Below are 16,806 nucleotides of genomic sequence, written 5' to 3'. Positions count from 1 at the left end.
AGTAGTACTCATTTTGTATGTTGTACAAGCATGTGTAAATCCACCCGGAGCTTACTTCAGGTACCCATTTTTGATATGGAAAAATCACTACAGGGTGACTTTTCCAATTTTTTTAAATGCCATCACCAATGTCCCTAACCCAGGTTTCTTGGAACCGTATATCCAACCTTTTTGAATGCTCCATCTCATCATGAGAATGTTATTTAAACCCTTCTTATAATAAGTCTTTCCCGCAGAGCCCGTTAGTTCTTAGTTGACGGCCCTATTTACCTTGAATTTCCTGTTCCTAAAAAATAAAATTAGTCTTAAAATCAAATTTGAGGTTACAGTAAGAGTTAGGAGAAGGCAAGACTATATATTTAGGTCGAAAGTGAAGGCAGAGTTATTTTACAGGGATATTTCGAAGTAGAAAATGGTCAGGTGATGTGCCTTGAGTATCAAAGAGGACAAGTTAGATCACCTTCTTCGATATGTCCTGACCAGGGAAAAGATCACAGCGAGAGGCCCTTTGGACTTTCCCATTGATCAAAGAAGATCATGTGGTGGGTACACAGAGAAGGTCTTTTCAGTGGCAGCTTCATGAATATGGTGTGTGCATCTGGTCCCACTGTTGGTCTTTAGGAGCCAGCTGAAGACAGTTTTATTTAGGGCTGCATTTGCTTAAGATTAATAGCTGTCCTGAATTGTGATTTTAAATTGGGGTTTTATGTTTTTCATATATTTTGTTGCCTGCGTTTCATCTATGCTGCAAGTTGCCTTCAGTTCTGTAAGGAAAACAGACAGCCGATAAGTGTTGGGGTTTTTTTAAATAAATAAAACGCCCCCCAAAGATGTTGAGCAATCTTTGTGTAATGTACATGAATGTTTGGAATTTATGTGCCTGCAGGGGGTCAGTGTATGTGATGTAGGTTGGTTGAAGCATATATGTGGTGGTTATAAGAAATTGTGTGTGTGTACTGTGTGTGTGTGTGGAATCTGAGGGGAGAAAGGTTTACAAGTGTTGTGAATGGAGTGGAGGACAGTGATTTGTTCCTCACTAGGGAGGTTCTATCAGTGCTAGCTCCAGGATTTTGGGGACCTGAAGAAAGGCACCTTGAGTAGTCCTGCTAACTTGGAAAAACTGAAACTTTTGATTCCCTCTGCTGAATTCTCTCAGGCTGCCCTGACCTCCTTGCAAAGTGAAGCCAGGTCTTTTCTCCACTCCTTTCCAACTTCTGGTGCTAGCAAAAAGGCCTGCTTCCAAGCAACGTTCTCCAATCTAACCTATTGTTGCCTTGTCTAATTTTACATTTCTGGAGGAGTGTGTGGAAAGAGCTTGCAGGACATCCCCCTATCTATCTATCTATCTATCTATCTATCTATCTATCTATCTATCTATCTATCTATCTATCTATCTATCCATCCATCCATCCATCCATCCATCCATCCACCCACCCACCCACCCACCCACCCACCCATCCATCCATCCATCCATCCATCGGATTTCTATACCGCCCAATCCCCAAAGGGCTCTGGGTGGTGTACAACATGGATTCCACATACAGTATATAAACAAAACCCCATTAAATTAAAATGTAAGTTTAAAAGTTTAAATATTTAAAACGCAGCAGTTATGTTTCTTAAAACACCCTTCCTTTTTTTACCTCAGCCACCTCAAAACATTCCTTATGTTGAAAAATGGATCTCTGCCTTCCCAACAATAAGGGCCTGTGGAGTCCTGTTGGAGTATCATATATGTATGTGGTGTGACACCTGAAAGTTTTGTATCCCGTGTGAGAAAACTACCAGTATGTCAAATTGAAAGCTGTCATGTAGGCAGGCCTCTCTTTGTTGAGGCGAGTTTTGCTACTTATCTTCGCAAAGGCTCTGGGTGCCACCTTGTGGCTGATGAGAAGATTTCAAACAGGCACCCGCAAAGGATTTTTGCCTTACGCACGAACAGGCAAGATACACTTTTCTGGACTGCAGGTCCCCAACATCAAAGAAACCGGCAAATTTAACTACGTGGGGTCTGTACCTTGGCGAAGTTATGGTGTCCACAATGTTACAGAATCAAAAATATGGATTGTACAAATTTAGGAGTTGGCCTAAGGTGAAGCCACAAAGCTCTTAACATCCGAAAAGCAGTCAGATAACTCATTAATTCATTCAGAAGAACTGCACTTGAATACACCCGCAGGCAGCTGAAATCCTCAACTTCATAGCCAAACCCTTCATAATACATCACATTAGAAGTATTTAATCACTTTCTTCATTTATATCCAGCCTTTCTCTGCAAGGGGGATCCAATGTGGCTTATATCATTTCCCTCCATTTTATCCTCACAACTCTGTGAAGTATGACTGGGTTGAGAGTGTTTGATGGGCTCAAGGCCACCCATTGAATTCCATAGCAGAGTGGAGGATTCAAATTTGCATTTCCCAGTTTCTAAATGTGACTCTTAACCACTCCACTGCCCTAGCTCCAGCAGTCAACTACGACCTCCTCCCTTCATTTATCTAAATTATCTGTGGTTGTCATAACACCGTGGTGGTGAACCTATGGCGCTCCAGATGTTCATGGACTATAATTCCCATCAGCCCCTGCCAGCATGGCCAATTGGCTATGGGAATTGTAGTTCATTAACATCTGGAGTGCCATAGGTTCGCCACACTGTGATATAACACAACCCATAGATACTTCTTCTCATCCTGTCCCTCTACTTTTCACCTACACGTAGTGAGTTGCTGAGGGAATGCAGCACAAATCTCCTCCTAGCAGCTGTTATTTGTTTCAGGATTGAAAGGCACAAGCAGACTGTCCAGGCTGGGGAAAACCGAAGTGGTGGGAACTAACTTTGTCACATCTGTGAAATCTATTCTTTTCTGGAATCTGGTGTTGAAAAAGAGAGAGTTGAATACTCACAGTGTGGCTCATACCTTTTAAGAACTCCTTGTGAAGTAGTCATATGAGAAGAACCAGAATGCAATTAGCAAGACAGAGCAATATGAAGTCTCCAAAGTCTTATCTAGAACCCCTTTAGTAAGAACTAGCATTCCAAGAATAGAGTTTCTTCTGCAATTGTTAAACTTGTGAACTTGCCACATACCCTGTGTGTCAGCAGAGCTTCAGCCACGAAACACAAACTATGCTGCCCTTATCCTAGTAGACCCGTAGTCTACTAAGTTCAGTACTGACTACTTTGATTGGAAGCTGCTCTCAAAGGTCTCAGGCAAAGGTCTTTCACATTATCTACTTGATTGTTTTAATTGGAGCTACTAGGGATTGAACCTGGGACCTCATACACACTACATATACAACTACAAAACAAATGCCCTCTCCTCAAGACTTCCCATTCACCAAGCTGCTAAACAGGCATGTTGGTGCATTTCAGGTTGCAATAGAATAATGGAACCACAAAATATGTGCCCTGAGCCCTGTTGGGATAGGGCGGTATATTAAATCTAATCAATCAATCAATCAATCAATCAAATATGCACTCCACAGGTGGAAGGGCTGCACTGGATCCAACCTTGAGTGGTTGTCCCAAGGTTGTCTGCAGCAAACTTCCATAGCAGAGTGGGGTTTCATACATGGGTCTCCTTGTCCAACCTTGTGAGGTGGGTTAAGACGGAATGAGTGACTGGCTCTGTCACCTGCTGAGTTTCCATGACAGAATGGAAATTTGAATCTGGCTCTCTCAGATCTGAGTTCAACATAATGAACACTGCACCCCATGGACAATTAGAGGCCTTTGAGCCGCAGGGTGGGATATGAATTGTAAAATAGACTGCTGTTCAGCTTGAATAACAGAATGGCTCATAAGTAACTTACATCCAGTGGCGTATCTGCAATAGGGACCGGAGTGGGTTGGTATCAAATGTCCCTGGGCGTAATAGCCGGGGGATGGGGGTGTGTGGTGGTGGTGCAAAATCGCCCCACCCCCCTTCTCCTCCGTGCCAACCTGGCTTGGAAGCAGGTTGTCCGAGAGCCTGGGGAGGGCAGGAGGTGGCTCGCAGGGAGGCCAGTGGGGTTGCTCTGACGGGTGCTGTGGCAGGAGACTGGTCCAGGAGCTGGCCTGATGCTGCAGTGCCTGTCCAATTCACCCCCACCCCCGAGACCTGCCCTCGAGCATGGGGGGGGGGGGGCGCCGGGGCAGGTGTTGTCCCCAGCCATCATTTCCCCTGATACACCTCACATCCCTACTCAAATCAAAGAAGAAAAAACTCAAACCAACATTAGTTTTTTAAAATTTTATTTATAACAATATCTGTGTTTTTATTTTTTTTGTTTTTGTTTTTTAGTTGTAAAGTAATCCGGCAAAAATTATTAAAACATTTGTTTTTCCCCCCCCCCTCCGACAAAAAAGGCTGAGGAGATCTCCTTCCCCCCCACATGCGTGTAATTTCTACTATAAAAGCTAGTTCATTTTATTTATTTTTGATCTGTTTTCATTTTTAAAAAAAGCATGTCGGAGAGAAAGGAAAATAGAAATGACGTTGAACCTCTTTCAAGGTGGGGGGGGGAAATGACCGAAGTTCCAGCAAGGGAGGGAGCTCGGAAGAGGGGAGGAAGGATCGTTACAAAACTCATTATAAATTTTGAACGCAGGCGCTAAAATAAAGTGAGATACGATCAAAATATATTCCCCCTGCCCCCCCCCAAAAAATAATAAAAACTCTGGGAAATAAAATATTTTCAGAAATACATTTAGAATGGAAATCTTAAAACTCTCAGAAGTATGGCGGCACAAAAAGGACAGCTTCTCCCCGCCCCCCCCACCGGTTGATTTTTTTGGCGGGATTTTGGCGGGGTTTTGATGCAACAGTCTGGGACTTGCAGATCCACTTGTCTGTCATTTGGATTAAAAGGAATCGGTCCACCAGATCTGCTGCGGCTTGTAGGTGTGAGCGTGCCTGAGTCCCGAAAGGGTCTCCATCTCAGCATCTACAGAGAGTAATTTAATTCTTGTGGCACATGTTCTTATAAGCCACAATCTGCTTATCAGACGCAGGAAAGGAACACACTGGATGAAGGGAGGGGTGCCTAGGCTACTAGGTGCCTAGAATCTTGTCAGTCAGAAAAGGTTAAGGCATAGCAAGTAGAAGGTGTAACTGGATGGTTGTTGTGAAAGAAAAGGCTGTCAGATGAGGCGGGCTAAAGTTATTGTTGGAAGAAGGTAGAGTGTCACTGACAGGATGCTAATGGAGTATCTACTGTGGTGATTCTTCAGTGGTGGTCTACAGACCCCCAGTTCACTGCGCACCTTCAGAGAGTCTGCCAGATTATGACGAAATCACGGAGGAAAATGTTAAAGGACTTTTCAAAAACAGAGGTACGCCAATTCTGTTTAAGGCCTAGAGCAAGGGTAGGGAACCTGCGGCTCTCCAGATGTTCAGGAACTACAATTCCCATCAGCCCCTACCAGCATGGCCAATTGGCCATGCTGGTAGGGGCTGATGGGAATTGTAGTTCCTGAACATCTGGAGAGCCGCAGGTTCCCTACCCCTGGCCTAGAGTGACCAGCAAGATTTTTTTTTTTTTACCTAAAGCAAAACTGGAAGAAAACCTGCAGTGGGGGAATCACCTTCAAGAATTTCAGAAGCGCTTTGATAAAGATTATACACACCTGTAGGCTGTAACTGGCTTTCACCCCCTCAAGCAAAATTTAAAGTGAGACTGGGGATCCCTTCTTAGGCGGAACATCTAAGGAATCTCCAGGGAAGACAAAAGTGATTTGACAAGAAAAGTCAAATTGCTTGGGGAGGGGTGGCGGCAGACCTCCCTATCAGAATGCTCCTTCCTCGTCCCAAGAGCTCGATGCATCTGGATCGGAACAGAACAGGAACTGAGCTTTATCACGTGGCTTCCCACGAAAAGACTCTATTGGAATGAATGAAGAACAACAGCAGGGATCACCAAGTGTCTATGCACAGCTGGGTGACTTCAGTTCAACTAAATCTGGATTCAGCAATTATCGGACTAAGATGAGGTGCAGGCCCAACGAGCTCTCCTTTCCCAGGCAGGAGAGAGAAGCAGCAGGTGTTCCCATTTGCCTCCTGGATCTGATGACCTTTCCTGACATCCCTTTCCTCCCATGTTCCTAGCAACAGAGAGTTTGCCCAGGGCAGCTCCCAATGGTTCATGGCTGGGTTTGAAATGTATTAGAAGTTTGACGAAGAACAGTGACTTAAAGGGGCTTTGCACAGAAAGCTACAATGGATTGACTTGTGCAAAAATGGGAGGGGAAAAAAAAGGAAGCAGCCAGGTAAGATCATGAAGCCCTTCAACCCAAACTAGGGGTTTTTTTTCCTCGTGGTTTCCCCTCCACCTCCCAAAGTTGCCTTTAACTCCGGCCACCCCGGAGTTCGGTGACAGAGATTCAGCGGCTGGTAGTGAAAGGGAATATACAGGTAATAATACTGCTCACATATAAAAGTAATAATCCTTCATTTGTACATTTATACAGTATCTCTTGCTCCCCCCGCCCTCCCCAGCCCATCCTGTCTGTCTTCATCCAGGTCTCTGTGTGGGCCAATGGCCCCTTCCCCCCAATCCCTATGCCAGGGGGTTGCCAAGGTCATCCTCTGCCCCTCTTGACAGCAGCTCCCGCTTTTCGTCCGTGCTGGCTAGTGAGTTGCGGCTGTTGTGGGCACCCATGTAGAGTGTGGCATACACTGGATTTGTGAAGTTTGTGGGCTGGAGGGGAAGAGAAAGAGAGAGGGGGGGTCATGAAAAACTGCTGGGGAAGACTGCAGAGTGGGCGTCACATGGAGCTCTTTTTTTGCATGCAATCGCACCTTCTCTTCAAGCCTGGACACCACCACCTTCCCTGGCATTACCTGACCCAAACTACTCGGCAAAAGCTAATACCGTGTTTAATTAACTTTGCTTGGAGAGAATGGGCCAATTCTTCCTTTCGGGTTATTTTGAGGCTGTGGCTAATGCAGCATCAGAGTTCCAGTATCCAAGTTGGACTTCAACAACCTTCTAGGCACAGTTAGAGTGAAGACCTTACTTTCACACCCCGAATTGGCATGTTAGCCCTATGTAACTTACAGATTGCCTCCTTCTCTTTGCACAACAGATAATGGCAAATGCCTGTTTTTGGACAGTGCTTGCAATCCTGGAGGCGCACAGTGTTGCTAACTCTTGTCCAGAGGACAGACTCAGATGAGCAACAAATTTGTTACTATCAGGCTTGATACTGCAAAGATGTGCACCAGAGCCTTTCCCTGAGCAAAGGCGCCCCTAGAACACCGGTTGTGTACAACAAGACACAGGCACGTGGTCAAAGGTTACTGGGGGTAGACCACCTCTCTGCTATTCACTCCCACACGAAAAGGCTCTGATGACCAGTACCTCTTTGTTAACCCATTGCTTTGTACATGGCAGTAATCAATTGGTCAGGAAGGCTCCTGATGGATGACCTTCTCTGACTGAAAGATAGTTTCAGAGGGTAACTGTGTTGGTGTAGAGTAGAATGGCTAAATTCACATCCAGTAGCACTTTAGACAGCAGCCAGATTTTGGGGGGTATGTCCTTTTGAGAGTCAGAGCCCCCGCTGTCGGATCAAAAGCATAACCCTTGGTCCCTACAGCGCTAAAGGACTGGAATTGAGCTGTTCTCCTCTGATAAGTTACTGATGCTCAATGCCACTGGGGCTATACCCAAGGATAAAAGAATTGCCTGCCTGAGTCAGTCCAGATGTTACTCTATTCCAGTCTCCAAGAGTGGGCAACCAGAAGCTCCTGGAGGAGCTCACTGATGACTTTCCTTGTTTACCTCCAGACCCTGGTAACCAGAGGCATATACTGCTTCTGAACATAATGGGGGATCTAGCAGGAAACAGCCACTGACCTTGAATTTATGCTAATACAGGGGTGTCCAACTCTGGCGCTTCAGATGTTCATGGACTATAATTCCCATCAGCCCTTGCTGGCATGGCCAATACCATTCCCATTAGCCCCTGCTGGGAATTGTAGTCCATGAACATCTGAAGCACCAGCGTTGGACACCCCTGTGCTAATCCCTTTCTTGAAGCTAATGAAGCAAGTAAGTTCAACCACATCTTGGCCCAGCAAAGTCTTCACCACGGTTAATGGACTGGGAGCCCCCCTCCACAGCATGAACCTCGCCCTCCCTCTGTTGATTAACTTGGGTTCAGTATTACGTCGGCATCAGTATCAATGTTAACCATCTTCACTGGGACAGGAATCCAGGATTCAAAGTGTGTTTAGTTAAGAGGAAAACTGGACAGTGCTAGACACGATGAGCATCAGGGCACATTTAATACTAAATAAAGACAATTAAGAGGGAAGGGAGGGAGGAATTAATTTCAGGGAAGGGGGGAAAACAGCATGCAAGCCTACAACTAGGTTGTTCTTTGAAGGGGTTTGTTATCAAGACAAGGATGACACGGAAAACCTTGTGGGGTTTTCAAGACAAGAAAAGTTCAAAAGTGGCCCTGTGTCACACCCCTGGTATTCCTTGGAGGCCTCCCATTCAAATACTTCATAAGAACATAAGAACAAGCCAGCTGGATCAGACCAGAGTCCATCTAGTCCAGCTCTCTGCTACTCGCAGTGGCCCACCAGGTGCCTTTGGGAGCTCACATGCAGGAGGTGAAAGCAAGGGCCTTAAGAACATAAGAAAGAGCCAGCTGGATCAGACCAGAGTCCATCTAGTCCAGCTCTCTGCTACTCGCAGTGGCCCACCAGGTGCCTTTGGGAGCTCACATGCAGGAGGTGAAAGCAAGGGCCTTAAGAACATAAGAAAGAGCCAGCTGGATCAGACCAGAGTCCATCTAGTCCAGCTCTCTGCTACTCGCAGTGGCCCACCAGGTGCCTTTGGGAGCTCACATGCAGGAGGTGAAAGCAAGGGCCTTAAGAACATAAGCAGAAAGAGCCAGCTGGATCGGTGACCTCAGAGTCCATCTAGTCCAGCTCTCTGCTACTCGCAGTGGCCCACCAGGTGCCTTTGGGAGCTCACATGCAGGAGGTGAAAGCAAGGGCCTTAAGAACATAAGAAAGAGCCAGCTGGATCAGACCAGAGTCCATCTAGTCCAGCTCTCTGCTACTCGCAGTGGCCCACCAGGTGCCTTTGGGAGCTCACATGCAGGAGGTGAAAGCAAGGGCCTTCTGCGGCTGTTGCTCCCGAGCACCTGGTCTGTTAAGGCATTTGCAATCTCAAATCAAAGAGGATCAAGATTGGTAGCCAATAGGGTCCAGGCTGAGAATGTGTGACTGACCCAGTATCATCCAGCAAGTTTCCATGGTGTGAGTGGGGAAACCTGAGTTTCCCAGATCCTAATCTGACACCTCAACCACTCCACTGTCAACCATGGTTAAAAGACCACACTGGTCTGAGTGGCAATGAATGTCACTTTTTTTGTCTGTGCATATTTATCCATGTTAGAATAGTGAATCCATACACAGAACTGAGTCCGCAATGACGCAACCCTACATCCTCAGAGATTTAAGGAAAGCCAACACATCTTCTGATAAGCGTTGGCACCTCATGCGTGTTTGGTGTTTTGTGTCTGCCAGTGCAATCCTAAGGAAAGTCATGCCCTTCTAAGCCCACGGACTTCTGTAGACCCAGAAGGGTGAAACTCTGCTCAGGACTGTACTTCAGAATTGCTTTTAGCATCTAAGAATAAGCAAGAAGAGAAGTTTACCAAATCATTTTCACGCCTGACTCTGGGATGCCAAGATCTTTGGCACAGAGCCGGATGCATAATACACTACAAACATCTGCTCAGTTAACTGTGGAACACCAGGACTCAAAAAGGATAGGAGAATAGGTGTCCTTTCTGGTCCTTCTGTATACTCTCTTGAGTTCTTCTTTATTGATTTTCTTCTTTACTCTACTACACAGGTGTTAAACTTGTGGCCCTCCAGATGTTATGGACTACAGTTCCCTCCAGATGATATGGACTACCGTTCCCATCATCCCCTGCCAGCATGATGATGGGAACTGTAGTCCATAACATCTGGAGGGCCGCAAGTTTGACACCTATGCTCTACTACATGCAGAATCTTGCCGTTGGCTTTCAACTTCTTCCTAGTTGTGGGATTCTCTCCACTTCCCTGCCTCTTGGAGCCCAAGACAGTCTCATGCAATCTTTCCAATTTAGTCTGCCTCCCAGCTCCTCCTTTCAAACCTTGTCAGGGTCCAGAGCGAAGTCGGCATCTAGCAGCTCCCCCACATCATCGGCGTCGGGGTCCCCCTCGTACATCTTGTAGGTAGGGTTGCCAATCTCCACATTCATGGCACCATTGGTCATGCGCTGGTGTTGGAAGCCCTTGGCCCTGGGCATAGGAGAAACAAATGGGGAACGGCATGGCAGGTGAACCCTGGTTGAATAAGCAATGGTGTGGAAGCTGCCATGTAATCTCACAAGCCAACTTGTGATTGAAATGGAATGTACTTATTGGTTATTTTAGGTGGGCATATCTGTTCCCACAACCATGTTCACTGAGATGCACTGGCGTACTTGCCTAGGGACATGAGGTCACATGGGGGGTGCCAAAACATCCTCCTACACAGCGAGTGATTGAGCAAGCCCAAGTAAGCAGGCACTGAAGCAGCCAACTGCTCCCATGGCCTGCTGTAGCCCCGCCCACTCTGTACGGTGGCCTGGAGTGTCCAGGGGGCAGGGGAGAAATCCCACTGGCCTCCCAGGAGCAGGACTGGGGAGCTCCGCCTCCCCTCCCTCTGACCCAGCATGCCTTATTCGCCTTAAATTAAGTGTGGCATTTCTCAGAAGCCTTCTCCCCAGCAGCCGGGCGCCGGCAGGCACAGGAAAAGGCAAGCTGAGCAGGGAGCCCAGCAGCAGCAGCACTGAAGATGATGCTGACGTTTGTTTGGTAAACCTTCAGATGGGGGGTGACTTGTGAGAGATTTACATGCTTAAAAGTTAATTCCCCTTGCACTGGTTTGGAGCTGTTTCTCAGGCTAGCAGCCTACCTCACAGGGTTGGTGTGAGGACACAATTAGGAAAGTGGTGGGGAGGGAGCCATGTATGTTTTGCTGGGGGTAGGAGGTGATTTGTGAGAGATGATGCTGATGTTTGTTTGGTAAACCTTCAGATGGGGGGGTGACTTGTGAGAGAGTTACATGCTTACAAGCTCAGGTTTTGTCCCCGGGCTCCAGTTTGCCTAGATACGCCTCTGCTGAGATGACACAAAGGCGGGGCTGGGGCACTTTCCATGAGAAACAGCAGAAGAGAAAAGTATTTAATCCCTTCTATGCCTAATGATTCTCTCCTGCTCAGGCCCCTCTCTGACCCATAAGGTGAAAATAATACGTGTGTGTGTATTATTGGGGATAATAGCTGCAGGGAAGAATAGGAAGACAGGGCCTTTCAAGCAACTTTCTCTCCCAGGGATACTCATCCTTGCATTTCTTTTACAGTGGAATAGTTGAGGCTTGGGAGAGCCATAATCCCTTTGCAAAATGTAGTTCTGAAAGACTTTCAAACTATCAATGCACATACGTGGAAGTAAAAAGCTGCAGGAGAAGACCTCTGATGAAACAGGGGAGATAGCAACAATCTTACCTAAAGAGCACATGGCCAGACTGACCCACTACCGATGTAGGCACAATCCAAGACTCAGCCCCCATTGATGGACTTTACATCCTGAGATGTGGGGAATGACAGTGTGGTTGAAATGGGTGTGTGTGTGAACGGCTAGACAACACTGGCCCTAAGAGCCACCCGGCCCAATTTGTGACAGATATACACCCCCCTGCACCCTGTCCACCATCAGTTTTCTCAGTGCCTTCTTACCCTTTAATTCGCTTCTTATACCAGACCACAGCGCCAGCCGCCAATATCACGAGCAGCAGTAGGAGGATCGGGATGACAATGGAAACTGTTCCTGCAATGGAAAGGGAGGTGTTAGTTACTGAACGAATGGGAGGCACCCCCAACTGCCCACCCTCTCATCAGACAGAGCCAAGAGTTTCTTTAGGTCTCGCCTGCTCTAAAGAGATGCTGTGTAAAACCTACCCCCCCCCCTATTTTTGCAGAGTGAGAACCAATATTTACAATATTTACTTAAAAATCATGATTCGTCTCACTCTCCCTATGCTGTTAAAGTGAACAGGGTTCACTTGTCTAGGAAAGAAATAATTATAACAATTGCATGCCGTGAAGTTGCAACTGATTCATGGTGACCCTAGGATCATGGGGTTTCCGAGAGAAGAGATGAACGGAGGTGGTTTGCCGTTGCCTTCTTCCTGCATAGCAACCCCTGTCTTCCTTGATGGTCTGCCACTGAAGCACTAACCATGGGCAACCATGTTTAGTTCCCAATATCTGATGAGTGTGGCTTCAGGGTTATTTGGGCTGCTACGGGGGAAAAAACAAAGGTGTGCTTGGGCATCTCCCCATAAAGATTCTGTGCAAAGTGTCTGGACAGTGTAGTCCTCTGGAGTGGGGAAGGGTTCAGGCCCTTTTCTTCCCCATACAACCCAGTGCAGGCCTGGAGTATAAGAAGGAACAATAAGAAGGTACTGCAGCATGTTTGGGATGATTAGAGAAGGACTGGACAGAATTCTTTATTGCCTTGGATACCCATGAATATCTCCAATTGTGTTCTTGGATGTTCAACTCTGAGTGGACCTTGTAAGAATTAGAACTGCCCTGGTTAGTATATGAATAGGAGAATACTAGGTGTGCAGCACAGAGGCAAGTAATAGCAAACCACCTCTGAACATCAGTTGCCTGGGTTGCCACAAGTCAGCCAGTGGCAAAGCTACAAGGGGGCGGGGCAGGGGGTGCGCCGTGCACCGGGCGCACGCCTGGGGGGCGCAGAAAATCTCCCCCAGGCCCCTCCCCCTTTCCCCCGCCCTCCTCCACGGCGCCCCCCTTCCCTCCTTTCCACACTTACCTTAGTTCCTTTCCTTTTTGAAAAATTTTTCAGGCTGCAAAAGGCCTGTTTGCAGTAGAAACGGCCTGAGGAACTACAGTTCCCAGGAGACCTTGGGGCTCACAAGGTCTCCTGGGAAGTATAGTTCCCATCAGGCCGTTTTTACTGAGAATAGGCCTTTTGCAGCCTGAAATAGTTCTCAAAAAGGAAAGGAACTAAGGGAAGAGAGGAAAGAGGAGAGGCTACCAGCGTAGTGCGGCACGGAGAAGAGAAGTGGCCGAAAATATAGTATGCACACCAGGCACAGTTTGGCTCAGCTACGCCTCTGAAGTCAGCTGTGATGTAATGGCCAAAAAAGACACATCCCCACCCCTACACTGCATGTGTACACACATTGGGCATGCATTCTGGTTCAAATACACTATTACACCCTTAAGTGTCTCTGAAGTCACTTGGTTGGTATAATGGAGTTATAGATATATAACGTTGCCATGTGGTTTTGAACAAAAGTTCCTAGTGACATTTCTTCCCACCCTCAAGTTAATGGAAGAGGGAAGAGAGATCAGTTGGGTTTCTCAGCGGTTTCTTTGTTTGGTCTGGATGGAAACCTTTGACAAATACAAATGTCCCCCAGTCTTGGAAGCTGCACTCTACACCCGCTCTGCTTCCAGCCTGCCTATATACATGTCTCCTGTCAACCCCTGCAATCTTTTTCCGTCGCTTTCCCATCCAACATACGGTTGCTCTGCTGTTCACTGTCTGTAGATGTCTCGCACTGATCCCCTGTCATTTCTGCTGAGCACCTGCAGAATGAGAAACAAGACAGAAGCACGTAGGGGGGGGCAGAGTGGCTGTGAGATAAACCCAAGAAGCCTCCCACCAGTTGGGAGGGAACATACTGAGAAGACCGCTTGGGAATAAGCGAGGGATCTTCAACATGGTGCCCACAGGCACCACGGTGCCTTCCGATACATTTCTGGTGCCCACTTGCTCCTGTCTCAAAAGTTTCTCGGCATCTTGTCTTTGCACCAACTCACTGGAGCAGGAGTCCGGCAGACATCACCCTTGAATTTGCAGGGATCACCAATTTGAAAACAGCTGCCCACTCGATGGGAAAATACTTGGCTTGAAACCTCTTACCATTTTTTTTAAAAAACCTCATAACATTTTGGGATTGGATACAGCCTCACACAACAGCTATTTTGTGGCTGGTCCCACGCATCCTATGGCAGCCGTTTTGTTGTGGTGCCCTCCACCTACTCTCATAATTTCAGACACGCCCACAGGTTCAACAAGGTTGGGGGCCCCTGGATTACGCTACGGCAACTGTGAGGGTCAATCAGGTGCATGGATCTGGCTACGGATTGTGTGTCTTAAACGGCATCAAGTTGCTTCCGACTCACGGCATTCCTATGAATTAATGTCCCTCAAAATGTCCTATCGTCATAAAGCCTGGCTTAGATCTTGCAAACTGAGGGTTATGGATTGCCAGGCATTGGGTTACAGGGAGGAAGAAACTGCTCTGGTGGAGTCCACCCTGGGGGTAAGCTGCCAGGGCCCTGGGGTATTAGACGGGGAGCAAGACTGGAGAATATCACACAGGTTAAGAAGCAGCAACGTATTCATCCACTCTGATTCTGAGCAGACAAGCATAGCCTCCTGTCCCACAGTGAGCTCCCCAACTTACTGGCATTTTGGCATTGAGGTTTCGGCATTCATGGTGCATGTGCCCCCGTTTAGGCAGTAGTTGTCGCATGTCAAGCAGCTGGGGGCTATCCTGCCATCTGGGCACCTGAAAGTGTTGGAGGGAGATGCGGTCAGTGCAGCACAGGCCTTCCAGCCCCTGCCCTTCCAACCCAGCACCCCCAAACCCACATGCTACGGCAGGTAATGCTCTGAGACTGTGCCTCCATTCCAGCCCCAATTACCCAGCCTCCTCCTCCTCCGCACTGTCCCACTGTGTGCTCTCTTCTTTTCTAAAAGTCATGCTCCTTATCTCCTGTTCTGATCTCTAAAACTCCAACCCCCTATTGAATGTAACATCTAAAAAAATACCTTTACAATAAATATAACTAATGAGCTTATTTTAATGAGCTTAAATATGTACTAATGAGCTTAAATATGAATTGTAATAGTTTGTAATTTGTAAAGTTGTGGTTCTTCTATGATTTATATTTATTGTAAAAATATGTTTTTATAGGTGCCCTGATGAAGCCTTAATAGCAAAACGCACAGGGGCGCTCCAGTTTCTTTGCATCTTTTTTTCCGTTTTGGGTTTGCTGACACGTTGCTTGGTGCAGCCCTATTTATCTTCCCTAAAACACCAATGACAGGAACTGACCTGGAGTCCCTGTAGTTTAACAGCCAATCATTTTCACAGACTAAGACCCACCCGCTTTCCTGACAAAAAGACAGCTGTGCTGATTTATTCTGGTTGGCAGCTGACTAGGAAAGAGCTACCAAAGCCACCTATATCCTACGCAACCCTGTCCCATTCCTCTTCCACGTCCCCTCCTTTCACTCCCAGAACCACCACCAACTAAGCCATCACTGGTGGTCCTCAGAGTCTCAAAGCACCCTTGATTCATCCCCCCTTGATTCAGCGCCAGCCCAACCCTAGTGGCAATGCTGGGCACCCACGTGCAGGTAACGTTGCCGTTCTGCTTGTTGATGGAGCAGTTGCCCTTGAGACAGCGATCACATTTGTTATGCTGGCAGCGGTCCCCATAGTAATTTGGCAGGCAGCGACACTGACGGGTTCCGGAGGCTGTCAGCTGGCAGACACCATTATTCTCACAGTAGTTAAAGCACTGGCCTGAAGAGCAGAGGAGAGGGGGCAGCACAAGGTGAGAAACAAGGACTCGGTTGTCAGCACATCTTTAGCAAAGAGCCATTCTTCAGGGTCGCTTGATCTCAAAGGCCTCAAGCTAGCACAGGGGTAGGGAACCTGCGGCTCGAGAGCCGCATGCGGCTCTTCTGCCCTTGCACTGTGGCTCCATGAGCCGAGCTGCCGGCTTCATCCTTGCCTGCCTTGCAGGCAGCAGGGCGGGCACACCAATTGCCCGAGGACGGCTGGGCTGCACCACAGGCTTCCTCTCTTGCCCGCCCCGTTGGAGCGGGGCAGGTGCTTTCCCAGTGGACGGTGAGGCCAAGCCGCCGGCTTCATCCTTGCCCGCCCTGCAAACAGCAGGGCAGGCACATCCATGCGCTTCTCAGAATGAGTGGAGTAAAAGGTTAAAAACCCCAATATATACAGTGTTATATTTATTTTAAATGTCAAAAATTATTTGCGGCTCCAAGTGTTTTCTTTTTCCCGTGGAAAACGGGTCCAAATGGCTCTTTGAGTGTTAAAGGTTCCCTACCCCTGAGCTAGCATCTCACAGCTAGCTCTTGGATCCAACCCCCTTTCACCCCTCACATCTGGTATATATATTTAAAGTTATTATGGAACAACAAAAACAATTCTAATAGCTAAAAAGTGCTAGTTTCAGAGAGTAGCTGTGTTGGTCTGCAGTGGACCAGCTGGATTTGAATCTGGTTGCACCTTGGAGACCAACAAGATTTTCGGGGTATGAATGTCGGAGCGTCAAAGCTCCCTTCATCAGAACAAAGGTGCTAAGGAATCATTCCAGGGATGAGCCATGCAAAGTATCCCTTGTGTTAGAGAGAAATGGGGGGACAATGACTTATGACCAGGGTTGTTATGTGACCTTGTATCAAAGGCCACTGGGATGGTCAGAGCTGGCTCCAGCGAAGGGAGCAGGGGGCCAAGTAGGATACAGATGAGAGTGGGCAAGGCCCAAGAAGCAAGAGTTCTGGAGGCAGCAACTGAAAATGGCATCTCCCAGGTTGCTCAGACCACTGAGCCGCTCTGATTTGAAACCCTTTATAATGGCCACGGATTATCACATGACCCAATTGGACCAATCAATCAGAGGCTTCCTTGCTG

The 16,806-nt window shown here is 47.4% G+C and overlaps 1 protein-coding gene across 1 annotated transcript in view; it reads right to left on the bottom strand.

Moving 5' to 3' along the window:
* Window positions 1-5,493: 5,493 nt before the first annotated feature.
* The window catches only part of LRP1 (LDL receptor related protein 1), a 466,085-nt gene continuing 454,772 nt past the window's right edge, over window positions 5,494-16,806 (bottom strand). Inside the window, 6 exon segments of the mRNA XM_048487597.1 lie at window positions 5,494-6,678; window positions 10,145-10,292; window positions 11,774-11,864; window positions 13,596-13,660; window positions 14,545-14,649; window positions 15,498-15,672. Coding sequence (XP_048343554.1) covers window positions 6,538-6,678; window positions 10,145-10,292; window positions 11,774-11,864; window positions 13,596-13,660; window positions 14,545-14,649; window positions 15,498-15,672 — 725 coding nt within the window. The 3' untranslated portion in view covers window positions 5,494-6,537.

The sequence above is a fragment of the Sphaerodactylus townsendi genome, linkage group LG03 (genome assembly GCF_021028975.2).
Source record: "Sphaerodactylus townsendi isolate TG3544 linkage group LG03, MPM_Stown_v2.3, whole genome shotgun sequence".
In the NCBI taxonomy this organism is placed as follows: domain Eukaryota; kingdom Metazoa; phylum Chordata; class Lepidosauria; order Squamata; family Sphaerodactylidae; genus Sphaerodactylus; species Sphaerodactylus townsendi.
The sequence above is the reverse complement of the archived record's forward strand: the minus strand, read 5'-3'. Positions and strand labels throughout refer to the sequence as shown.